At 43.6% G+C, this 25,973-nt stretch overlaps 1 protein-coding gene across 5 annotated transcripts; it reads right to left on the bottom strand.

Moving 5' to 3' along the window:
- Positions 1 to 1,481: 1,481 nt before the first annotated feature.
- On the bottom strand, positions 1,482 to 25,305 carry kank1a (KN motif and ankyrin repeat domains 1a). 5 transcript variants are annotated; one of them, XM_062451178.1, is made up of 12 exons: positions 25,073 to 25,305; positions 18,425 to 18,469; positions 8,622 to 11,288; positions 6,838 to 6,981; positions 5,468 to 5,576; positions 5,034 to 5,243; positions 4,722 to 4,809; positions 3,952 to 4,171; positions 3,463 to 3,605; positions 3,140 to 3,340; positions 2,927 to 3,025; positions 1,482 to 2,268 (listed from the first exon to the last, which is right to left on the bottom strand). In XM_062451178.1, exons 2-12 carry the CDS (start codon positions 18,450 to 18,452, stop codon positions 2,206 to 2,208), a joined length of 3,972 nt encoding a protein of 1,323 aa, XP_062307162.1. In that variant the 5' UTR covers positions 18,453 to 18,469; positions 25,073 to 25,305; the 3' UTR covers positions 1,482 to 2,205. The 5 variants fall into 5 exon arrangements, with proteins under 5 accessions (XP_062307162.1, XP_062307161.1, XP_062307163.1 ...); XM_062451177.1 differs by lacking the exon at positions 18,425 to 18,469 and adding an exon at positions 17,375 to 17,491; XM_062451179.1 differs by lacking the exon at positions 18,425 to 18,469 and adding an exon at positions 17,375 to 17,491 and having other exon boundaries at positions 8,634 to 11,288; positions 25,073 to 25,304.
- Positions 25,306 to 25,973: the final 668 nt, after the last annotated feature.

Raw genomic sequence — 25,973 nt, 5'->3', positions numbered from 1 at the left:
AATGTAACATGATTGTGAAATATTTAATATTGTTTTAACATTTATTTATTGCAGTGCATTGTCACATATTTTAAACTAAAACTGCGTGAAAACTGACAGAATTATAGCCTACTTTATGTACAACATTCTATAATCTCACATTTAACAAAAGATACATCAATACAACAACCATTTAATTTTAAAAATGTTATCCAGAATTTGTCAGACGCGCAAAACCTACTTCAGACAGTCCTTTCACAGACTGGAAAAGATGCACATGACATATGACAAAGCAGTCATTTTTCATAATAAAAGACCCCATGTTATAATTTCTCAGTTGCAGGTGAATGAAGATGGTCAGCAAAGCAGCACTTCTCAACAGTTATTAAGTTCATTTTAGGAATGCAATTTACAGTATACCGTAGCAGTGGTCTTCAACACTGGTCCTTAGGGCCCACCGTGCTGTAAGTTTGAGATGTCTCCCTGCTCCAACACACCAGCTCTGCAGAAGCCTGATAACGATCATTCATTTGAATCATCGACGTGTTGGAGCAGGGAAACATCTAGAACATACAGGACAGTGGGCCCTGAGGACCAGGGTTGAAGATCACTGCAGTATAGAACAGCACTGAAGAATTGCATGGTGGGTATAAAACACTAATACACCAGCAGAGGGAGTTAGTTAACAGAAAATCTACCTTCAACATCGGATTAAAGCTGACAAACCAGGGAGAAAATATACATTTCATAAATACCTTTTTACAAATATATTATACATCACACTAGTAGATCAGCACATTTGATGAATAGCCAACTATTGTTTAGTCCAAAAGCAAAGCCAAACCCTACAGCCAAGAAACAGGCACAACCATTCATCTTGAGACGATTAAGATTAAACAGGCTCGGATTGACACAGTGCCAAGGACCATCATTAGACACTGAAAGATTAACTAAAAACCAAGATTGGGATTCAGAATCGTATTGATGTAGTAAAAAGTTGGTAATATTGGTGAGCTACCTCCGATATAAAAGCATACCCATAACTTAGCAGTATAAATAGGCTGTTATATTCCTAGTGGTTCTTCAGCAGTTACAATAAAGTTACATATACTGTAAATAAAGCTATACAGACCTTTGAAACTGAGATTCATTCATGTTGAGACTTTCCAACAGTACCCATGGTCATTGCTATCCTGACATATAACATCATGTCACCTTTGATGTGGAATCATATATGGGGTATTGCAAAGTTGAATGTTGTCCTGCCAATAAAAAAATATTATCAAAGGCATTCAACTATGGCATCTACTGGGCTCTTCCAAAATATATTTGTGGGCATTCTACTAAAAATAAAAGGCAAATAAATATCTGCCAATACTGTACCATAAAATGTTTTAACTGAGACAATAAACTAGTCTTTGGTAAATTTCTTGTCAAAATGCAGGTAGCTATTTGAAATAAATGGAGGACTATGCTTTGACAGACTGAGAACGACCAATGTATTTGATAAACTTAATATATAAGTTTATTATTATAGCAAGGCACGTTAGGCACATAGGTCATGTCATTTAAATTAAAGATGAATGTAGTGTTGTACAGTAGCAGAGAACACTAATACACCAACCGACAGAAAGCAGGAAATCTTCCATCTCTAATTATTTAAAGACAGTACAATAAAATACACTTATATTTGCACAGAAAACTATTCATTGATAAATATATAACCTCATGTATTATTAAGAAGGATATATTCAAAATAATGATATTTTTAAATATATTCTAAAGATTTGTATAAAAGTAGATTTCATAATCCAATCTAGATAACAATATGCAATTAAACATTGGTGTTGTCAATCAAGCTTGTAGTATACAAAGTACATGATACCAAACCAATTAATGAGGTAAACATTATATGTGCACTTAAGAATACTCAAGAATTGAAACATTAACTTCTCTCATCCTTTGAGAAATCCCTAATCTGCACTTAGTTGAAAAACGGTAGATAAAGAATAATATTCAACACCATAGTGTAGAGCAATTGTAAATGACAGGCTTTCATTCTAAAAATTCGACATGCATGATTCCCAAAATGGCTGATTAGTTAGTTGGTTGGTTGTTTGAGGATTGTACAACTTTAGTACACAGGGGTTGTGGGTATATTGTCCTTACACAACCACCAACACAGTTCCACCCGCAGAGCTGGGACTGTGGAAGGAGGAAGTGCTCTTAATCAAACATGCCCCGCCTGGTAGGACTCGGGGAAGTCTTTCTGTTCAGACGAGGGGTACCCTGGAGAGGAAACCCACATCAACGCTTTATTTAATAATATAGAAAAGGTTTACGACAGACAATAAAAAAACGGCTTCAAACCTAATTCCGTCCGCACTACGAGGCTGCGTGTGAAAAGTGATATACAGAGTGTCTACGTCATTACAAACACCTTTGGTAATATCGAATTGGATCCAGTTTTGTCTTCTGAACTGCTTAGTCGGGCGATGGACTCTACATGTCAGAAGCATGGCTTCTGAACCAGGTTGACACCTGGGGGAAGCTAAAAATTCTAGTTGGCTTAAAACCTTGACGCTGAGTAGCTTGGTCCGTCTTATTCCACAGCATTCCATCCCTGGTCAATAGGACTGAGATCTGGCAACGAGTCTATTATAAAACCATGTCGCTCTCACCAAATATTTGTAATATTCATTACCGTGATCCGTCACAAGTACGTCCGTTTTGAATGTATAACAAGATGGAATGTACACTTGCATTATAAGTTACGTAACGTAACAAAGATTTACGTTGTCCGCCTGTTAATACGCAGTGAATATCCTGAAGTTTGAAATTAGCTGAACCAAATTTTCTATTTCTGCATAGAGAGGTAATTGTGAATTTAATAAACAGTATAACTGCTTGGCTATTTGAACAGAATAAGAGGAGGCAAGATACTCACCGGTGATTGGGCTTTGGAGAAGTTGACATGAGCGTACAGCAGCATTGCGATATCCTTGTGTCCTGCTTCCAGAGCAATGGACAGGGCATCACTCTCGTCCTGTACGGAACAGAGGAACCACGAGGAACACATATTTAACCGTGTCGTACAAGCACGGGGCCGGGAGGGGAGGGGGGGGGGGAGGGGAGGGGGGGGGGGGAGGGTTCCACCTACGCTGTCTCTGAGGGTGGCGTCGCAGCCGGGCTGGGCCAGCAGCAGTTTGACAATCTCGGCGTGGCCGTGCTCGCTGGCGCACATCAGCGCCGTGGAGCCCTCGTCGTCCTGGATGTTGACCTCCGCGCCCTGAGCCAGCAGGGCCAGCACCATGTCCATCCGGCCGTGGCTGACTGCCAGCATCAGCCCGGTCTGGCCCGCCTGACAGGGACAAGAGGAAATAAGAAAAGAGAATTTTTTTTTAGCTGAGGATATTTAAGGCGGGGGTGGTGGTGGTGAGGGGGCTGATGTTCGGCCTCGGCGCCCAACGCCGACCCACAGACCTGGCTGGCGCGGGCGTTGACGTCCCCGTTGCTGAGGAGCTCCTCCACGATGCGCATGTCCTTGGGCGACTCCACGGCCGCCAGCGCCGCCAGCATGATGGGGGTGTAGCCCGCCTTGTTCTGGTGGTTCACGTCACACACGCCTGGGGAACGGAAGGCACGGAAGGAGAGAGAGACACGGGCGTGTGAGCGGCGCGCCGATGCGGGAGTGCGTTCGTGAAAGATAAATCAGCCGTGACGGTGCTGCTCCACCTCTGGCACGGAGGCTTGATTGGCAAACCCATAAGTGAGGGCAACTGGAGAGGATGCACCCCCTCTGCTCTCCATTCAACCCCAGGCCCTTTGATCAAGACCTTTCCGTGACTTCAAAGCAGCATGTACCAAAAGGGGGATATGTGATCTCATTATTTAAAGTTAAGATTTTTGTCCAGAAGAGCCTGCCGTAGTTCGTTTGAGGATTCCGTTGAACCCCCCCCCCCCCCCCCTCACCTGCGCACAGCAGCTTCTTGACGATGTCGAAGTTGGAGTGGGAGACGCTGTAGTGCAGCGCCGTGTTGCCGTTGCCGTCCGCCATGTTGACCACGTGGCGCAGCACGGTGGGGGAGAGCACGGCGAACGCCTCCAGGTAGTCCTGCACCATGGCAGGAAGGGCCAGCTTCTGGCTGGACACGCGGAACCACTCGTTTTGCACCGTGTTGAGACAAGCTCTCTGTGTATTGGGGGGGGGGGGGGGGGGGCACAGGACAGGCAGGTTTTGGTTAGAGACGCTGGCATATTTCACCCGGGTGATGGGAGAGTCTTATTTGAGGCTTCAAATACAAGAGCCCTGGACAGTTAAGAACTGCCTTCCTGTGTGTGTCAGCTGAACACACAGAGTTGAATGGGGATAAATACTCTACACTGATAACAGGAGATCGGAGCACGTATTAATCCTCAACATTTAGCGGCGCTAATTGGTCAAAAGAAGTCAAGTGAGCGACTCAATTGGGTGGGGGGCTGGCAGGAGGAGTGGCCTGTTGTACACAGATCATCCAGATGGGAGGCCTGACTCTATTGTACTAATGAGGAAGCAGACCTCAATGTGTTCGAGACAGCAAGCAGCTGAAGAGGTTAGCAGGCTTGATTACCCAGGCTTCATATGATAAATTACCTTTAATGAAACAGTTAGCATTGCTAATTATGCTGAATGATAGCCTTGTCAAAATGAATGTGCACTAATGTACTGCTGAAGATGTGTGTTGAGGGGAAAAGACGCTCACTATATCTTTACTGGTCGTAGCCTTGGGATCGTCCAGGTGTGTTTTCAGCATGGCGCACGCAGCCAACATCTTTTCACTCAGTTCAAACCTGTAATGCAGGAAGTTGACAGAAATACATAAAGGCAGGAATTTGTTGTAGAAAGACCATGACGCATCATATGAAAATAATTCTAATGTATTTTTTTCTATTACACAGCATTTCTAATAATGTATTGCTATATAGTATGTATTTACTATTCACCAATCTGGTAAACAATGTATTAATTGTCTTAAAACAAACTGATTCTTTGACTTAATCAACCTTCCACCCACCTCTCTCTCACTTCAGGCTTCTCAGAACGCCCATCCTCTTCCCTCCTTTCCACTTCCACTAACACCTCGTTTATATTTCCCTCCATGTTTCCAAAGCCCTCCTCTCCTCCTGACACCTTCTCCTTCTCTTCCTCTTCATCCTCTTCCTCCTCTGATCCAGAAGAGCTACTTTCATCCGAACTGGAATCGTCACTCGATGTCGTTTCATACCTACATTCAAGAGAGGGAAAACAACCATCAGCACAGGCTGGATCACCAGATTTCTCTTCTAAACGTAAATATGCTGGAGCATCACATCATTGTTTCCCTGTGTTTCATCAGTGTCAAATGTCCACATGAGACATTTTGCGAGACTGAAGAGTGAGAACAGAAAGGTAGGGCGAGTTTTATGTAGATGTCGCAGACATTCTGTTTACACAAAAATGGAGCCTCACCCTCCATTGACGCCAACAAACTGTAGGTTCTTTTTGGTGCTGTTGGAACCCTGGCGGCCATCTTTCTTTTTCATTATGGATTTCAGGGTGTTCTGACTGAATGGCTGCCCTGAAAGAATAGTCGGGTATGGGAATATTAAAAGATATCCTTGTACATTTGGTGAACTGTATTAGACATACTAAATAGTTTTCAGGCAAACTAAATAGTATAGTAAAATGTGTTTTGCCATGCATAAGCCAGATTTCATCATTTTCACATTCCATACACTGGACATAACATGGAAGAAAAAGAAAAAAAAAGAAAAATTCCTGTAAACAGTAAAACAGCAATTTTGTAAAAGTTGGATCTCTTTTATTCTGAGCTAATCGATCTTTAAGTGTCTCTATACCTCTCTGATATAATGTTAATGTAACAGAGTTACAGTTGCATGTTTTAATCAGGAAACCTGGTACTGAACCCCACAGAGGGCAAGTGAGAGAGGAAGCTGCGCTAGTCAGAGGTCATGACACCTGTGAAAGTGATATCGTTCACTCCGGATACACAGTTGGGCTTGGCTCGACCAGCTGAGGTCGCTGTGGTGTGTAGGAGTGAGTTTAAGAGGGAGCGTATAACTACAGTTGGATTGGTAAAACTCGCTTCTCAGTAGAAATACTGCCCACATACACATTCCACATTTTTGTTCAAGTTTTTAACAGGTGGTCATTTGTGTGGTACTCAAAGCCCAGAGAGGGTAAGTAAGGGACTCATGTAACAATGCTACTGAATCCCTCTAGTGAAAACTTGTTAGTTGTCAGGTCAGGCCTAATTTTAATCAACTGGTTACAACAGAATAGCCTATTTACCTTTGGGTACCTTTAGTTTGGTTGGCAAACATAATCTCCCCAAAATACAGAATACTACAGATTTTGTTTAGGAGGTACATTTTGTGCTTGTATTACATTTTGGCCAAAGGAAGACTGCCTCCAAGCAGGCATCATAATCAAAAATATTTAGTTAGTAGACTACTAAGTTAGTGGTCACAAAGCCTGCTGTGGCTTCACCTGACGTAGAAGTAGATGGATATAGTACAGCATGTGGTCAATACCGGTTTGGTGTTAGGCATTTATGCACGCATCGAATTGAACACCAAAATAGTTCAACCAAGGGTGAATCGTTAACCGAATAAACTCCAGAAATTGAAACCCTTCATACGTTAATTCAAGGATTGACTCCAGGAAATGGTACCGTCAATAAGTATAATACAGGCAGGCGAAAACAAACAGGCACATTGAGTGTCCAAAGTGTAACTGGCATGGTTCAACACAGGCAGGATGATTGGTTCAAAGTGTAATATAACATGTTGGTGTGTCAGGAAAGGGGGGTTATTTACCGTGCAGGGCGGTGGACAGTTGCAGGTCCATGCGGCTCTTCTGCTCAGCTGTGCAGGGCTGTTGCGCAGGGGGCTTGGGGTCGCTCGCCACAAAAGACACGGTGGCAGACTGGGAGCAGACTTCAGAGATCGTCTGACCTCCGTCTAGGGAAATAAACAAGATGGGGGGGGGGGGGGGGAGGCCTGTCAAGTGATGGATTTGGACGCCGTTACTGGAATACAGAACGCATCCTTCATTTGTTTAACAACAGACATTTTGATCTAATATCTGGATCATGTCATAATTCAAGGATAACATTTACTTGAAGAAGTATAAAATTCCCTGCACCATTCCACCAAGTTCCATTCCAGTTCTCCTAATATTAACCGATTTAGCTGTCTATTCAGTTGACAAAATCGTTGTTGAGAAAAGAAAAGTGTGGCAGGGGACTGTATTATTATAAGGAGTAATTAAGAATTTGTTGGAAATAAACATTGAATAATTCATTATTTATATACATAAAACACACGTAATAATGTGTTGTTAATTTTGAGCTGTTTAGGAGCCATTTCTGTGTTGAGTGTTATCTGTCCATTGGTGGTGTGTTGCAAGTAGGCAGGTGTATTTACACAGGTGACCGTGAAGGTGAAAGGGGCATTGTGGCTGGGTGAGCACACTGGTGACTCACTCCGTTTACTGCACTCTACTGAATAATAAACCGCTATCACTGGGCGATACTGCAGAAACGTTGTCTCTGTTTTGATTTGATTTGATTCTGTTTGATTTGACTTTGATCAATATGCCAACATGTCTGAGGGAATATCACCCGAGAGACAGGGCAGTCCTTCATAACAAGAGTCCGCCCAAAACTGAGCCAAGAACAAGGTTACTGCATATGAACCCCTGAGCTGGGAGTTACATAACCCTGGAGGATGTAGGAACCCCCCCCCCGCCCGAGGAGGAGGGCGCGCAGGAGTGTTGAGGTATGAAGTGGAAAGGGACGACAAAGAAAACAAGTGGCTATTTAGTCCGCACTGCCGAGTCACAAAAGACATGGAGCTCACTGTTGGTTCAGATCCAAAGCCCCAGCAGCATTTTTGAGGGTCAGAGATAACTGTGGCCTTTCAGACCCTATCAAGCATCAAGTTCACGCATCTAGACAGTACTCTCACCCCATAAGGTGGCAAGAGAGGTACTGGGGAATCCACTGATTAATAATGATAATAACCTTTGAACAAAAGCCATTTCTTTGTCTTGCAAGACCAATCGCATTGTTGTAAAAAAAAAAAAAAAAAAAAAAAAAAACCTGACAAAGCCATTTTCCTGTCTATTAGGGGGTTCCAGCCCTTTTAAAAACAAGACGTGGGGACTGGTATGCACTGATTAACTCATTGCAGCTTTTTTCAGATAACTGTACAACTGGTATGTCAAAACAATGTTCAACACTCAAGGGCTGTAAACAGCCAGCTCGACTGATTACTTTAATCAGTGCTAATGTGTGTGAATCTAGTGGAAGATAAGTGGTAACTTGTGTGACATGAAAGAGGACAGGCCAACAGAGACGGAGAGAGGGAATCAGACGCGTTTCAAATTCCTCACATTTTTGTGTTCCTCTGGGAATGATGCCAGCTCTTTTGGTTACTGGTTAGGAAAGATTTGACATACTATTCATATTTCAAATCAGGGGATTTGTGTGTTGGTCTCAAATGTCTCTAATGAATTTCTCAAACGATTGAATATATATAATTGACTTTACCATCATTGGAAAATGAGAGAAAGAGAACGAGGACCGTCTTAAATGCACCTTTTGCCTTACCTTTGTTGGTAGCTGTGGATTCTGACTGCACTTGCAGGATATCCACACCACTACGAAGCTCCTCGACGCTGCCGCACTTCATGACCGAGTTGATGGAGGTGAGGGTGTTGACCAGCTGGCTGTTGATGGACCCAAACTGGGAGTGGGGCTGGCCAAAGGCATCTGCCAGCTCGGTGTAGTTCTCAGCCAGCAACATCTGCTGCTCCTGCAATAGCTTCTGCACCCTCTCAATGTAGTGGTCCAGTCCACCACTGCTCTCTGCCTGGACCTGCAGGGGCCCAGCATGACCGCTGTCGCCCCTCTGACTGGTTTCTTCTGGATGAGATGGGCCACAGGCTATGCTCCTGGTTTTTAATCCAACCAGAAAGTTCTGGTGAACACTGAGTGGCCCCACCCCCTGGTCTTTAGTCGTGGCAGTGGATGACGGTGGGAGGGTAGGCTCCAACTCGGCAGTGGTTCCCACGGAAACAGAATGGGTCTTTGGTATGTTCGGCGGGTCTATCACAAGCCCTTCCCCGACGGCAACAGTTCTGGTCTCGGCCAGGGCAGTGCTCGTGTGTTTCTCACAAGTGTGCAATACTGTGTTGGTAAAGGAGTCTGCGAGGAGTGCAGGTACAGTGTTGGTGGACTGACTTACGACTTCTACATCTGTGCTTGTGTGTTGAGACGTTGTTTCGGGGGTGACCATGACACCCAGATCTACACTGCTCACTCGGTCTGGACCGGTTCCGCGAGACAACAGCTCTTTGATGGGGCTGACGGTGACATCGACAGAACACTCTCCACAGCCGATTGACCTCGACTCCTTCGTCACATTGGCTTCATGGAGTTCGAAGCCGCCCACCGAAAGGTCAGTGTTCCCTTCAACCTTGCTCATCTCCGGCCCGACTCCCTTGTGGCAGGTCTCCACCTGCCTGCCCACACACTGGTCTTGGAGCTCTGCTCTTTCATGCACCACCCATCTCTCCATTGGGATGTCTGGACCCACGGCAGTGCTACACATATCGGGTTGGCAAGATACTCCTACTGTGTTTGTGCTGGAGTGGATGAGTTCCACGTGGTTGCCCACACCTTGGGAGTGAGTTTGAATCTTCGCCTCCACAGCCGTGCTGTAGGTTTCGGGTCTGGCCATGCAACCTTTATCTGCCTTCTTCCTGTTGGTGCCACCGGCAGCCTGGAGCTCCAGTTTGAGCTTTCCCATTTCCATCTGGTGTGTCGTCTCCTTCAGCTGCACCTCCAGGAGGTAGATCTTGTCCTTCAGGCCCTCGATGGTCTGGTGCTGTAGCTCGATCTCTGCCTCCGCCTCATTTGTCATACCCAGCATGGCCTCGGTAACTCCAACCCCCGCATTCTGACTTTCCTGGCGCTCGGTTGCCACACCAACGTCCCGGGACGAACATTTCATGGGTGAAGGCAATTTCCTTTGAGGGACTATGACGTTATTCATGTTTTCGTCAGCGTCTACGGCAAGGGATGGCCGGCTATCCCGAGTCTGGGTGATGGTGGCATCTTCCGTCCCTCGCCCAGGCACGCTGTTGTCCTGAGTCTTCTTCTCCAGAGCCTGGACCTCAGCAGCCAGGAAGCGGAACTCCTTCAGCATCAGAGGGTTTTGCTCCACGATCTCAGGTTCCACGATGCACAGCTCCGGTTCCTTTGTGATGAGGGCCGAGGCTTCCAGCTGGTCGGCGCTCCCCACGCTGTAGGAGCGCTTGCGGAAACCCCCGGCGAGGCCCGGGTTCTTGGCCTGGGCGGTCAGTTGCCTCTTCTCCTCCTGTAACACCGAGATCTTCACCCGCAGGACGGGGATCGTCTTGACTTGCTCCTCCAGCTCCTTTAACCGATTTAAGGCCACGACCATCTGCTCGCGAATGTGCTGCAGGTGTAGCGGACTGACATTGGTAACCGGCGTGGTCATGCCGGAGTTCATGGGGCTTTGACGGATTGAGCTTCCCACGGACGGGGTGTAAGGGTTGTACTCTCCGTTGACCGGCTGGCCATTGGGCAAAAAGGCATGACAGCTGAGGGAAGTATGACTGGGGCCCAGAGACCCAGAAAAGGAGGAAAGGGAACTGTTTGAGCCCAGCCCCCCAAAACTGGCCAACCTGCGGCGGGGAGTGTGGAATTCCCCAGGGGGCTGCATGAGAACGCGCTCCTGTTCCAGTCGCCGTCGTGTCTCCATGAGGGTCTTTTCCACCTGGAGGTTGTGGCGCGGGTTCACTCTGGGGGAGGGAGGCAGCAGCAGCTGCTTGGGGTCCGAGACGGTCAGATATGCCTGGGGTGGGACTTCATAGGCCGGGGCTGCCCTGCCAGGGGCAGGAGTTCGGTTGGGGGTTAGTGTGGGGGGGGGTTGCGGCGCGGGCGGTGTCGGGAAGGTGAAGAACACCGGAGACTGCACCCTCTCGTCGCTGTTAGAGGAGGACAAGGAGTCTGTGGACATGCATCTGGCCTGCGTGCACGCCCCCCCGGTGCCTGCCTGACTCACCGACAATTTAGACTTCCTCTGGATGTTCAGTTTTTTTAAAGTGTCGCCCCGCTCAATTTCATCCACATACTTCAGGAAGTCCAGATCTAACTGATAACCGTAAGGGGTTTCCAGGTAGTAAGGGGCCAAGGACTCCTTTTCATCCTCTGGTCTGGCACTTCTTTCTTTTCTTTCTGTGGGAAAAGGGAAAAAATGAGTTTTTATTTTTGCAGCAAGTTCCCTTTAGAGACTATTTTTTGCGGTTTCTTGGATTTTGGCTACTGCATACAACCGGGAACCATCATTCATTGTGCCTTTATGGAATGAGTGACATGATCCATATTCAGATTATTGATTGGCTTTACTATGTAATTCCTAAAGACTAGAAAATAGCCACCTCATGCAGAAAATATATCCGATTTAAAAAGAAAACTGACAAACCAATTACATTTCAACTCAACAACATTAAACCCCCATCCATTTCTGATATGACATGTATATATACTAGGGTGCCAACAATTTCCACACATCCATTTATCATGTCCTAAAATGGACTGAATTGTCAAGTAAAAAAAAGAACTTACTCTGTGTCTGAGAAAACGATCACACCAATATGCTGGTGCAAGTACAAACATGACTTAAGAGTTTAGCATACTTTTCTTGGGAAAGCATGACTGTTTATCATTTTGGTGAGGGGCCGTTCAAGGCAGGCGACAACTATGTGCTCCAGGGTTCAGCACAAACGCAACAAGAAGAATCATGTGCCACACAAGCGATTACATATTACTAATTAATTTGTGTAACGTTGTTCTTGTTTAAATAGCTGATATGTTATCTCTGGCATGAGCAAAAGCAGGCCTAAATCCATCCCAGGGTTCATGGAACACAGTCGTGGCAGGGAAATAACTGTCAACATGCAGAGTAAATATTTTCCCAGTCCAAAATACACCAATAAGAGAAACGTAGCAACATTTCAATTGCCCACCTAGCTCAAAATAACACATAGCATGTTATTCATGTTTGTTAATAAAACAGATCGGTAGTTTTTTTTTCAGATTGGCCCTTTATCGCTTATAACCATTTCCATATCAGGGACAGATAATGCCTTTCAAAGGTATAAAAAGAGATCCGCCCCCATGAAAACAAACTATTTTCCATACCAGACAAACTACACACATACTCCACCACAACTACACATTCAGACTGTGCAAGCCATAGAAAGCCCCTTTCCTTGGTATGTGTGGAACTTTTGCCACAACATAGCAAACAGAATAAAATGGCTGGGACCCTTAAACTCCTGACCATATTTTTCTCTGTCAAACTATTAGCCCGATCCTGTCTATTCAGTTAAAACAGAGGAGAAGGAAAGAGAAGCCTGGCATTAAAGCTCACTGCCTCTTTTGTTAAAGCTTCGCTTACCTTAGACAAACAGGCAGGCAGTCTTTTTTCCTCTCTGTCTCGCTCCCTCACTCGCTCCTTCTCTGGTTGGTGTTGCTAATAAGAACAGGCTGTATGAGCTGTCATACTGTCTTGCGCACTCTCTCCCTCTCTCTCTCTCTCTCTCTCTCTCTTTTCTCCGTTCTTGCCCTCTGCATTCTCTTCCCCTTTTGCTTTCCTTAGTTACATTGCTCAACTTTTTTCTTTTTCCTTTGCTCTAGCTGTCAGTTTTAACAATTGCTTGTTTTGGTATTTGTTTTTAACATGGGATGGGTGGGATGTCAGGGACACAATGCAAATCCATTGGTCCACCAGTTTTAGATTGATATATCTTCTTACCCAATCAGAGACCAGGCTGGACATGTTCCTACTCTGATACATATATGTGGTATTTGTATTGTTATGGCCAAAGACGTCTTAATACTTTGTAAGTATGAATGTTGTGTAACAAAAAGAACAACTTTACAGATATGGCACAAGAAGTGTCTAGTCAACTTATAAGAAGTGTCAATCTAAAACTGGCTGACCAATGGAGAGGCATTATCTCCCTCTAAACCCCACCTACACTGAATGTGCCAGAATTTAGTCATAAACAAATGCAGCTAAAGCAACAAAGAAAAAAGGTAGCAAAAGCAAATATAAAGAGTAATGTAGCAATGTATTCTTTATTATGTTTGTGATTCTGCTGATATAATTATTTAAAAAAAACATTCCTTCTTATCCCTTTTCTTAAAATTCATTATTTTTCTTCTGTTATTTTTTTTTTTTTTTTTTTTTTACATTCAACTTAATTTATGTATATCATTTCATGATTGTAATAGTTATGGTGGGGAAATGTACCCTATAGGAACCATTTAATGGAATGTAGCTTTGTATTTGTAATGCAGTCATAGCTAACACAGTGTATTGTTGTGTCTCAGTCTCAGGCTTAACACCATAATTACACAACTGGAGCTAGTGATTCCATGGCACTAGTTACCAACTGTATACAATCACGGATGCCTCTGATGTCACTGAACTGACATAGCTACTATATTACTGTCTGGTGCCATACATGGACCCCTGGACAGCTGGGCAGTGACCTCATTACCACGTGACAGAGGGTCAACAAAGACGTACTGACATCCACTGACTGGAGTCCCAGAGACTGGCTGCTTCTATAATTAACAACTAACAAATCAGGCTTGTGTTGCCCAACACATTGGCTCCAAAGTATTTCCACAGGATCTTTTTTTCTGAATAAGGGATGGTTCGGGGAGGCTGTTTGGTACTGGGCTTGCATCAAACCTTTCATAAAGTAGCGGAAGACCAGAACATTAACTGCTGTGACCAAATGGGCAAGAAACTGTATTACACTGACAGTAGGTTGTAAACTGGTGCATGAGGGACAACTAGTTGACTAAGAGAAATTGAGCCTATCCAATACAAACTTGTGAGACCATTTTCTAATACTTAAGACAACCAATGCGGCAGCTAATTACTGGTATCCCTTAGCTAAAGGTTGTTGAAACAGTTCTTCAAAGTACAGCTCTCTGTCAAGACAGTTTTCGTGGTCATTATTAGGATGATAGGATTATGATAACGTGATTTTATGGAACTATGGACCAATTGCTTCAACTCTATTCTTCTACATAGCCCATATATGGTGTTCTTTCATTGTGCACAATGAAAGTAAAAGGTCATCATGACACAACAAACATCAAAGCTTGACTAAAGTTACAATGGCATTGTGTGCTTTGAATTTTACAACCAACAAATAGTTATTTTCTCAGATGTACTCTTGGGCAACATTTCTTAGACAGTCATAAAAGTAATTTGTGTCTTAAAAAAAATCTAACTTGCCAGTTTCCTCTCAAAATCCCAGGACTAAGAACAGGACTATGGTCTTATACTTCCCTGTTATTAAACCATTTGGAGCATTCCACAATCACATCTTTTGTAAGGGTTGGAGCAAAGCTGCACAATTTGTGCGGTACATCCTAATCCACATAATATGGTCTTTTTAGCTTGTGATAGAGTACTAAAAGTAGGTACATTTAAGAAAAATACTTCATGGTCAGTCCTATTCAGACAGTAAAAATATACTTGACACACATGAAAGAAAATCTGCTGTGGTTTGACAACACTCTTGGACACTGATCAAACCTGTTTATAATCTCTCATTTCAGAACGCCACACTCCACAAACTCAATCCAATATGTACCCATCAAACAATCACAAGCCATACGCCACACAATCCTAATCATCATCCACAACACATACAACTTACATTTCTGGCATGTAGACCTCAAACAGGCTTATGACACTGAGGAGTAGGTTAACGCAATTGCATCTTTGGACACTTTAAAATCTGCTCAGTGAACGTCTAAGCCAGTATTTAATGAGAACGATTACAGTAACAAACAAGTCCAGTTCTTTCAAATAAAGTACTCACGCTTTGCGCCTGATGCTTAATGCAGGGAGAGGCGCAAGATCCAAATGGCTGGAGTCAGGAAACGGCGCTCTGGAGTACGCATGCACACACAAACAGACGCACAATGTAACACTAACTGCTAAAAAAGGGGCCTGTTCTCCCAAACCCTCCTGGTATTTCCTGCCCCTGCATGTTGGGAGCCTTGTCAGCCAACAGAGCCTACAGACTGCTATTAAATCAACATCCGCCCGTCGGGTCAACATTCTGGTGACGGACGTCAGTTCACGGCGCAACATCCAAGACGTCCAAACCGAATGTATGTGGAAAACGTGAATGACACCATACATTACAAGCCAGATTTGGCGTGACAAGGCTACGGCTTGACTGCCAAATTCTCCAGCCAAACTCAACAACTGACTTTCGAGGTTGCAGACCAAAGGAAGATATTTTGTTTAAAGCGTACAACATGCCATGATGTTTAAGGCACCTTTTTAAAAGGGTTGTACAAGTAAAAAAAAAGTGAACTGCTGCATGGATAAAGAAGATACAAGACCACAGTATGTGTGGCAGAGTTTGTGCTGAAAGGATATCATTATAATCCAATTTTGGACAAGAACAGGACCATTTAAAATTCTAGATTTAACTGTGAGTAGAGGACCTTATTCATCCTCCAGTTGTTGAGACAGACATTGGAATTGTGAGTACATTGAGGGAATAACCCAAACGAATAAGCGGGGGTTACAGGACACAAACTAAGGCTTATTTTCCGTTGGAACACCTGTACAGTGAAGACCAGGCAGAGGCACCACAGTCTTCTCAAGCTTGCTCGGGAAGTACGCACCCAGTCGAGGGCCACTGTGGGCCAGATCCACAGTCACCCCTCAACTCTTCTGGGAAGGCTTTCCAACAATGCTTTCCTTTCAGCCACAAGAGCACTGGTGAGGCTGGGTTCCTCGTGTTGAGAAAGGTCTAGTTTCAGCCTGATGACACCCTTGTACATAAAATTAGGTCCATACATAGTGGTTTGTCAAGTTAGGTGTGGGAGAACTTGACTGGCCTGCACAAGGCCCTGAACTCCAGCTCCAACAAACATCTTTGGTCTGAATTCTAATGCCAAAGGCGATTCAGGCCTAATTGCTCAACTTTAGCACTCCATCTCGCTAATGGTCCTGTGGCTAAATGGAAACAAACTCTGCATCAGTTCCAAAACCTACTGGAAAGCATTCTCATGAGAATGGAGGCATTGATAGCTGCAAAGTGGCAAAGTGGTTAGTTTCCTCCAGGATCACAATGACTCTTATTGAGAGACTTGTTGCTCTTGTTGGTTAGTTGTAACTGATTTAAAATTCTTGTACTCGCTGTGAAATATATTATTGTTGCTTGCTTTTCTGCAGGTACACTCTTGCACTTTTGAGGTTCATGTTGTTTAATTGTAACTTGTTGAACTGCATGCTCTTATGGTTCTTGCCTTTGGCACTTATTTGGTTTTTCACAATGTGTGCTTCATGTTTTGGCTCCCCACAATGTTTGGGGCTATCTCGTTGTTATGATCAGTGACCTATGCACTTTTGTAAAGCTCTCTCTTGGAAGTCGCTTTGGATAAAAGCGTCTTCTAAATGAATAAATGTAAATGTAAACCAACTCTGTATTCATGGTCATGATTTAAGCCAACTAAAGTTAATAAGCTGCCTACTCCTAAACAGTACAGAGCACACTGTTTTTGTTTTAAGTAAATAAGAAATAATATTGGTAACTTATTGACTGCAAAGGAAAAAAGACTTAAGAGGGACAGGTACTGTAGATATTCTAATAAATGTCACATTTACAATGAATACCAACTACTTGCAATGAAGACCAATGCAGGTGTGAACTGTGTACACCATTGCCAATGCTCCAATTTACATGTGTCTCAATCCATCTCATTTATGAACCTGTCGAGAAACCTTTCAATCGTATTACATAAGTCAATATATGATATTGATTCATGACTGGACCAACCACATCTAATTAATCCGAGGCTAAAATGATTGTACTATATTTAGAATTCCACACCATGCTCCTTGTCTTAAATAATGTGTTGTTATGACAAGCACACAGTGGCTCTATTCCAAGTAGCAATCATCAAAAATACTTTAAAAGCAAAAAAATTCAAAGCAATGTTTTGAAGAGGAATATCCATGACGATGTCTTGCTTTGACAACAACTGTACAGCACAAGTCAGACTGTCCTGGAAACAAAGGAACAGATAAGCTGAAATGGAAGGGCAGCTTCGGATTTTACATGTCTACTATAGTGCATTCACAAGATAAACAGTTGGGTGATTGGAGAATAAAATGTCCAGCTGTTTCAAAGAAGTAAAAGACAATCCAACTGTAAGTAGACAGGCTGGTTATACACACATTCATCACAAGGGACAGGAGGAGAGGTTACCTGTGTCATTGCCGTTAGCGTGCATGGTTTGAGCCATGGTTGGTGGCTGCGTGCTTTCAATCCCACAAGACTGGAATCATGCAACTGCCATGCGTCAAGTCCAGTGTACCATGCAACCTGCAAACGGTAGGCATGAAAATCAAAACACAAAACTCAAGAAAGTTTTCTAGTGTATACAGAACGTGAGGTGTACAACAACAGCAGTCCAGCAGGTTACCAGTAAGTTTCCAGGTGAAAAGGGTCTGGGCAGCTATGTAAATGCTGTATTTCCCTAGAAGTCAGTGGAAATGTTTTTCATTGTGTGGGTGGAATTATTGAAGGATTTTAGGGTGGTGCATCATTCCTTAGTCCCCCCCCCAAAAAAACACGCCAGTGCATGAAACGCAACAGATCACCGTTTAACAAAAGCCTGTAACAAACTGATGAGTATATAGACCGGCTCCCTGCTACAGAGTTCCTGGGGTTGCACAAGAACTACTTAATTCTGTCTGCAGTCAAGTAATCAGTGCTTGTGCTAGCGTTAGATGTCTGAATGACCCATTTCTAAAGTGGTTACCCTGCCTCACCAGCCTGTAATGACACATCAGTACGAGCCGTCAGCCCACATGTTGCCATTCCGCGTCATGGCCAGGGAAAGCCAGGGAAGGTCAGGTCGGAGTATTTGTGACATTAATTATGTATCCCTTTATGCAGCCCCCCCCCCCCCCCCTCTACGTCTATGCCAGTTAGTGACACCTGTGTCAGCTTGGCTGGGGACTGCAGTTGTACTGCCCTCTGTTGGCTGGTGAGAAAAATGTAGACGTGCACACTGTAAAATGGACACTTTTCACGGCATAGGCAGTAGTGCTGTTTGTTGGTGTTGTTGTTTGCATGATCTTTCCTAAGCAGGAATTCTCAGTACTCTTTCCACCTCTGGTCAAGACACATTCCCGGTCTACCACCCCTTTCTGGATAAGTCGAAACATATGTAAGGCCCAAGCGTATATGCCAAAAAGCACAAACATGCGAGCGCTAACAGTGCAGGCTCGTGAGGCCACACAGACCACTGACCCAAGCTGTCCAGGGCTTCCCGCTCCATGGGCTGGCTGTACACACCTGCAGAATAGGGAGCAAAGGACCTTGAAATAGTTTGGCCTCACACGCAATAACCAACTTCAGACACCGGATAATAAGTGACATCAGTACTTTCTACCCATTTGGTTTCCTTTAGGAGAGCACAGTGCTGCAATGATTCTTAGAAAATGTGTCGGGCTAATATGTCACTCACATTGAGAGAATGTTAGGCAATTAGATAAATGGTCAGACAACAAAATCTACCCTCACAAAACATAGCTCACAGCAAAAGGATCGGCACTAAAACCCAACCCAACCCAAAAATGAGCACACGCTCGCAGCAAACATGCCGTGTTCTAAGAGGTTGGGCACGTTGTACGGGGGCGAATGAAGCTAAAGTATAACCATCTCTCCTGGAATGACCACTTCCACCTCATTGTAATGTGCATGTTAGTTGACACCGAACTGTGCGTGCAAAACATATCACATGACAATGTCAGCTGCAGTTCAAACACATTTTGTTAACATTTGTGTGCAGATCATGTAAATCACTTGGAAGTATAAAAAAATTGAACTCATCCTCGACTAATGTCATTAGCAACTTCCCTCTGCTATGCATCCAATCTGCATCTTAACTAACAAGATTCTTTCACACATCATATTAATCCCGAATACATTGAGTTACTAGATAACATATTGATAACCTTACCTCCTACTTTCATTTTAATTTCCTCCAGCGAGCATGCAGGTAGCATGAGCTAGTGAATCAACAAACCCTGTACTGCCCGCATACAGAGAGAGAGTGTTAGGTGGGGTAGAGGCTAAGATTAGCACTCTTTCCCAGATGGCAGCCAGATGAGCTGGGCCCTATATGAGGAAACAAATCATTAAGACTGTTTGGGAGGCCTCTAGGTAGAGAAGGGTTGATGGCATGATCACAAAAGTCTCCCTTCCACACTACACTGACCTACAGCTCAGGGAGAAAGCAGGCTGTGCTGTTTGGAAGGGTTATTTTGGTCATGTGACACATGATGTGTGGGTGCTTAATTATATCTTGAGAGGCAGGCTTACATGTAAATGAAGAGCAGGTCACTGGTGTGTGTGTGTGTGTGGCCATAAACAACCTTGCTGTAGCACGGGCGGTATTGGTCTGCGTAGGTCACGTGACCATCTCTGCAGGAGGCCATTGGAAACTCGGTGGAACAGACTGTAAAATCTACACAAACTGGGACTAGCTCCCTCAACTGGGACTAGCTCCTTTAAACTGGGACTAGCTCCCTTACAATGGGACTAACTCCCTTAAACTGGCACTAGCTCCCTTACAATGGGACTAGCTCCCTTAAACTGGGACTAGCTCCCTTACAATGGGACTAACTCCCTTAAACTGGGACTTGCTCCCTTAAACTGGCACTAGCTCCCTTACAATGGGACTAACTCCCTCAAATTGGCATTCATATAAGCAATTGAATTACAATCAACTGGTTTCCTGATAGTTCTAAACCATCTAGGCTACGCGTTAGCACGCAAGCAGGGTGGTTCCATGACTTCCCTCTGGAGGGAAGAAACATTTTATTTAATGTAATAAAAATGGCTTGTGAATCCAACTTGATTGATACTGATCCAAAACCAACACCCTATTATTTAATATTTGTGTGCAGCAAGTCACCTAGGTCATGAATAAAATGGGAAATTTAGACAAAACCTAATGAATCAAATGACCTAAACTGTACACCCATCTTGACAACATATACGGCACGTTTGACAACTGGAGAACTATTTCAGGAATTCTAGAGCAGGGCATACATTGTCTACCCCAATTACTGTTGTACTCCCAGTGAAGAATTTTGTTTGGCCTGACCACTCAAGCTGCAAGACCAATAATGGTGGTAATGAGTCACAGGCCATTCATACCGAATTAGACCCAAAGTGTGAATGACTTGGCCAGTTCCTGTCCAATACCAATGATGGTAGTATTGAGAGAGAGAAAAAAGTGAGTTGGACAAGGTTGCTGAGGAATGTAGATCCTCAACACCAACACGCTCCATGTGTTGACAACTCACATTCTAGCCATAGAAAATGTACCTGATCCAATTTCAAATCTACTTCTACAGTTGTCAATAAGCTGATTAAAGTTGGTGTGGCTACGTTTGATTACCCTAGGGTGTTCAGAAGGAGCTATCCCTCCTAATTTCAGGAATCGGGTTGCCTCGTGTATGCAGTGGAAATAGACAGGGACTTAGTTATGTAATGACTTCTGTTCACAAATATTTCCGTAGAGTAGATCATTCTGCAATGCATGGGGCATATTTCTGAAATGGGTTCATTGCATAGCCTTGTCAAAATGATTTGATTGAACTGCAACTACTGTGCCGTGCTACTTGCCCACCGTCAAACAGTAAATGTAACTACAACATGTAGTATTAATGGGCTGAGAAACACTGAGAATTTCAAAAACGGGTTTTCATCATTTACCTGCCAACCACTCATCTGACCCACCTCATTCTACACCATCCTTTCATTCTCTTTCCCTGCACAGCCCTGCCGCCTCCCTCTCCTCCTCTCCCAGACACAAACGGCTTTAGTCCTACTTGTCATTCTTCGTCCCATTTCCTGTCGTTTCTTCTCCTCCGCTGGCGCTTCGGGTCACTATCCTCCCTCTTTCCAACTCTCAGGCCAAGGCACTCTCTCATGCTGATTCTTTCCCTGTCTCCCCCTCCCCCGGCTCATTGTTATCAGTCCTAGCCCAGCCTGCACCGAGGACAGGCTGGAGCCTCTTATTTATTTAAATCTTGAGTGGAGCCAGAATGGCTGAGGGGTCCCAATCAGGGTGCTGTTAGGTGGGACACAATCTCTGCTGCCCTTCCTGGGTATCCTGCCCTTATGTACTGCAAATGTACTGATCCTTAAAACATTCAGAAAGGAAACCTCACGAGACTTCTTAACTTTGTTACTCGTTCCGTACGGAATTTTATTTCCATTTGATGTGGAATCTTAGCTTTAACGTTCCAAATTCTGCTAAATAACAGCACTTGTTATATAAAACCCCGCTCAATAGACCATTCTCCACACATACTTCACTTCTTCTCCCCTTGCCAAGCAATCCTAATGACCCCTTACCCTCGGACCACCTCCTACGCAACTTTGGAGCTAGAAAATTACACTTTGAGGAAAGCGGGCCAGGACTGAAGTGCAGGACGGAGGTGGAACGAAAATGGCTAGCATGAGACGAGCAGGCTGACAGTAGTCACTCAACGCAGGCTGGAAAATGCCTGTCATTTAAACCATGCATGTCGCATGAGCCACGAGCAAGGCTGCTTGAAAGGTTTGATGCAGATTGTTTTGAGTGTGTGTCAAACTTGGCTTTGACAGATTTTCCAAAGCACCTCACTGGCAAAACAAACTGGTTTGGTGCCTGCATCTCTCCACCACACAGCACACAGACAGTGTGGGAACTGAGATGCGGTTGCTTTCACCAGTAGAACTTGACTTGCCTGTTGCTTTGCCTGTACAGAGGTACACGGGATAGACAAACGAATGCTAGCATGGTCTACACTCCCTGATACATATTTGGTAAGGGATGAGGGGTAAGATTTAGTAAAGGCTGATCAATTTCATTTCTTATAAGGTAAACATAAGAAGGAAATAAGATACAGCATGTATCTCTCATGTGCTCTGGACAGAGCTGTTTAGTCAGTTAGTCAGCACATGTTCAGAACCTTGTGGACACGGACCCTAATTGCCTAGGTAACCCTCCAGCCTCTTGTGTAAACTGAAACCAGAGAGAGGTGAGGATCATTATCGGGCTCTCTTCAGCTAAACAAGGTGCTGAGGCCTGTGTTTACACAAGCAACCATTCTGGATGTATTACACAGGACACTACAAACTGAAGTCCATCCCAATTACAGAGGGCCTGTAAATGAGGTAGTACACAAGTAAAATATAACCTAGTACAAAGTTCAAGAGGCGTTTAATGTGGAGGGTTAAAGACCATGGTATACTTACTTTACTTACATTTACATTTATGCATTTAGCAGACGCTTTTATCCAAAGCGACTTCCAAGAGAGAGCTTTACAAAAGCGCATAGGTCACTGATCAAACGTGATGTACTTATGTTACTTCAGTGAACTCCCACTCAACAACAAATATTACTTTCTTGGTAGTATTAGATTTAAAATCCCTCAAAATGTCAGTAGAGTGTAAAGCTATCAAACTTCACACAAATATATGTAAAATGGGTGCAAATGCAACCATCGGTGACACTAGGAAGTAGCCTAAATCTCTTCTATAAACAAAATTCCACAAACCAAAATTACGATATTTTAGAACTTCCTGTCATTTAGATTGAGGAACGCCAGTTGTATAAGACAGCCCTTTCACCAGATATTTCACCCAGACAGTATTTGGGATGACTGTGTTTTTTCTTTGACTGTCTTTTTTTAAGGCCTTTTCACCATATATTTCAACATTGCAGTTGAAAAAATAATTGAAAATGATTTCAAACACCAACAATAATGCTGGAACCGTAATACTATCTGTGTTATTGTAAAAATCCATAAACATGTCTGGAAATGGGTCTGTAGAGTCACATCCACAGTAGGGGTCAAAGGGGCTGTAGGGAGACTAAGTAGGTAGACGATGTGCAACAGGAGCATGTTTGCAGTCTCAAGCAGTTATCTAAGGTGTTTTCTGTTGACAATAGAATTGACAAGTTATTGGAAAGTCTTCTTAAATCTCAATGAAGTCTCACAAACAGAAAGTAATATGAATGATGATAAATGCTTTGCCGAAAAGTGAAAGTTTGGACAATAAGATGTATAACCATCTCTGTTGGTCATTAATAGTCACCGAGGCTGAAAGAACACCCCAAGCCTTGAGAAACAAGCCCCCGTGTTTTCATTCCTCAGTGCCCAGTCTTCCCCAACAAGTGCCCATGTAGCAGCAGTGAAGAACCAGCAGGACAACAGTCAGACGCGGCAGAAGAGTAACAGTTTAGCAAACAGCAGTGACCTGGTATTGTCGCACAACAGAGGCACCAGCAAGTGACAACATATGACCTAGCTCATACAGAACAAGTAACCTAACCAGGCCAAGTAATGTGAGGCTAGTGAGCCAAAGTATCCATCGGGTTCAACACACTCGCCAGGGAAATAAACCGCAGCGGCTAGATGTTAGCAGAAGACAGTTTGAAAATAATTATGCTTAATCAAATCTACACTTTTATTAGATCTGTCAACCAACCAATCACCTTGAACTTAGGGGTTAGCAAAGCCCGAATATTTAGGAAATATTTCAATCGTGGAGTCAGGTGGCTGAGCGGTTAGGGAATCGGGATAGTAATCAGAAGGTTGCTGGTTCGATTTCCGGCTGTGCTAAATGACGTTGTGTCCTTGGGCAAGGCACTTCACCCTACTTGCCACGGGGGAATGTCCCTGTACTTACTGTAAGTCGCTCTGGATAAGAGCGTCTGCTAAATGACTAAATGTAAATGTAAACTTGAAACAGCTGAAGACAATTGGAGGGTTCATGCGTGTCAACAGAATATTGAACTGGAGAATTTAGGATGCTGGGGACACAGATATAGGCCTACTCCCCCAAAAGTCAATGGAATTTTATTCATCAAGATTATTTTAGCATGGTTAGAAAATAAAACTTTTGGGCCCAACATCTCTGCAAAGACAACCCACAATAGCAGTAGTTTTTAGTTAGCCTACACAATTAGTGAAAGCTACACTACAGTGCTCTTAAGTTTCACAAGACTGCGATATTGCATTTCAACAATTGGCAGGTCCATGTACAGCTAAGTGAACGCACGCATCCAATGCTTGTTCAAAAAAATGTACAGCACAACTGCTATACCTGTTGAAGGCCACTGGTTGGTCATCCCTTTTAGGACAGGATCAACAGAGGAGGTCTGTGCGACTAGCATCATATGGTCACTTGGAATGACTTGGTGTGCCATGTCTTATCAATTAACTACACAAAAAGCAGTAATAGACTTACAGTTGGACACAACAATATCCCTAGTAATCAGTATCATCTGCAGAAAAAACGAGATCCGCCCAGATGGCATCAAAGAATGTGCGTGACACCAACATGTGGATTTTTTTGTTTTGTTGCTTTGATCAATTCTGCACAAAGGGCAAACATGGAAACCATAAATAAACTATCAAGGATCTCATTCTTTATCTGACATAGCCTTTTAATATTGCATATCTTAATAAGGCAGTGACAAAACTCGCAGGGTAGATGTGACCTTTTAAATGGCTGAGATAATCTCCAAATTCCAGGACAGCCTTCGCAGTAGGCTACAATAGCGCTCAAACCTCAGGTCTAAACTTTGCACTCAGTGGGTACTCTGCTAACCCTTAATCCAACAACTCACAAATTCCTTGCCATTAGAGAAATTATTTAAGACTCCCACAAGGAAAGAAACAACATGAAGCCATTAAAGAAAACGATGTACATGCGTTGTCTATGTAAACGGGGAAATATGTATCCTACGTTTGGGAAAAGGAATTAGCCTAACGTTACATGACTTTTGTAATATGCTTTCCACTTTGCATCATTATCCTACTTCGAGGGTACCGTTCTGGCACACGTTTTGAAAAACAATACAATGTTTTGGGAAGAGAAAAATAACTTACCTTCTAAATGTCCGGCGGAAGTGTCTCGTAATCGGAGGTAAAGTCTGAGGTAAGTTTAACCACTTTAATTTAGCTCCGAATAGGCCAATCTCATTATCTCAGGATCTCATTCATAGTTTGTGATAAAACTGCTGTTTATTTTAATTATCGATGGCCTTTCCACACTATTTGCCTAGATTTCCACTCTTTGCAGCACATTACTCGTCCCTTTGTAGTTCTTCTGCAAGTGGCACTATACCAGCTCGACTTTGCTGCGCTCATGCGCACAATGGCTGCGCGATTCTCCCATTATTAGACTATTTAGGAGTGTATCCATTTCGAAGACAGGTGACACACGTTGTTCGTCGTCCGTTGTCGGATTAGCCTACATTATATAATGTTCTCTGTGCTTCGTGTCTTGGATTGTCAATTGATTTTTGTGTATGCTTTTGTTTCGTGCGTTTAAAATCTGTCGCCTGTTGCACGAAACAAAACATTTGAGAAGTGAAAGTTGTTGACATGGGTTGAGTTAAGATCCTATAACTGACGCATAATTAACCTTATTCTTCCTATCGATCTTTTGGCAGACATAGGCTATCAATGATTTTACATAATAGTAGGATAGGCCCTCATATAGAAGCATGTGGTGATATCAAACGTTGAATGTCTATTGTGACAAATTCATATCAGATCACTGACAAAGGGAGGGTAGGCAAAAATAAAGGATGAAAGTCCATGTTTCTGGGAACAAAGAAATGTAGAAGATCCAACTAGTACTAAGACTTACTCAAATACAACTTTCTTTAACGTCCACAACTGTATAGCCTACATACCTGTACGTAGCCCAAGTAAAGAGCGACATCTTGTGGTTATCCTATAAAAGTTTGTCAATGTATGCCTCGTATGTATCAGTGTAGGCTTG

Source organism: Osmerus eperlanus, chromosome 25, assembly GCF_963692335.1.
Source record: "Osmerus eperlanus chromosome 25, fOsmEpe2.1, whole genome shotgun sequence".
NCBI lineage: Eukaryota > Metazoa > Chordata > Actinopteri > Osmeriformes > Osmeridae > Osmerus > Osmerus eperlanus.
This window is presented reverse-complemented; position numbering and strand designations above follow the sequence as displayed.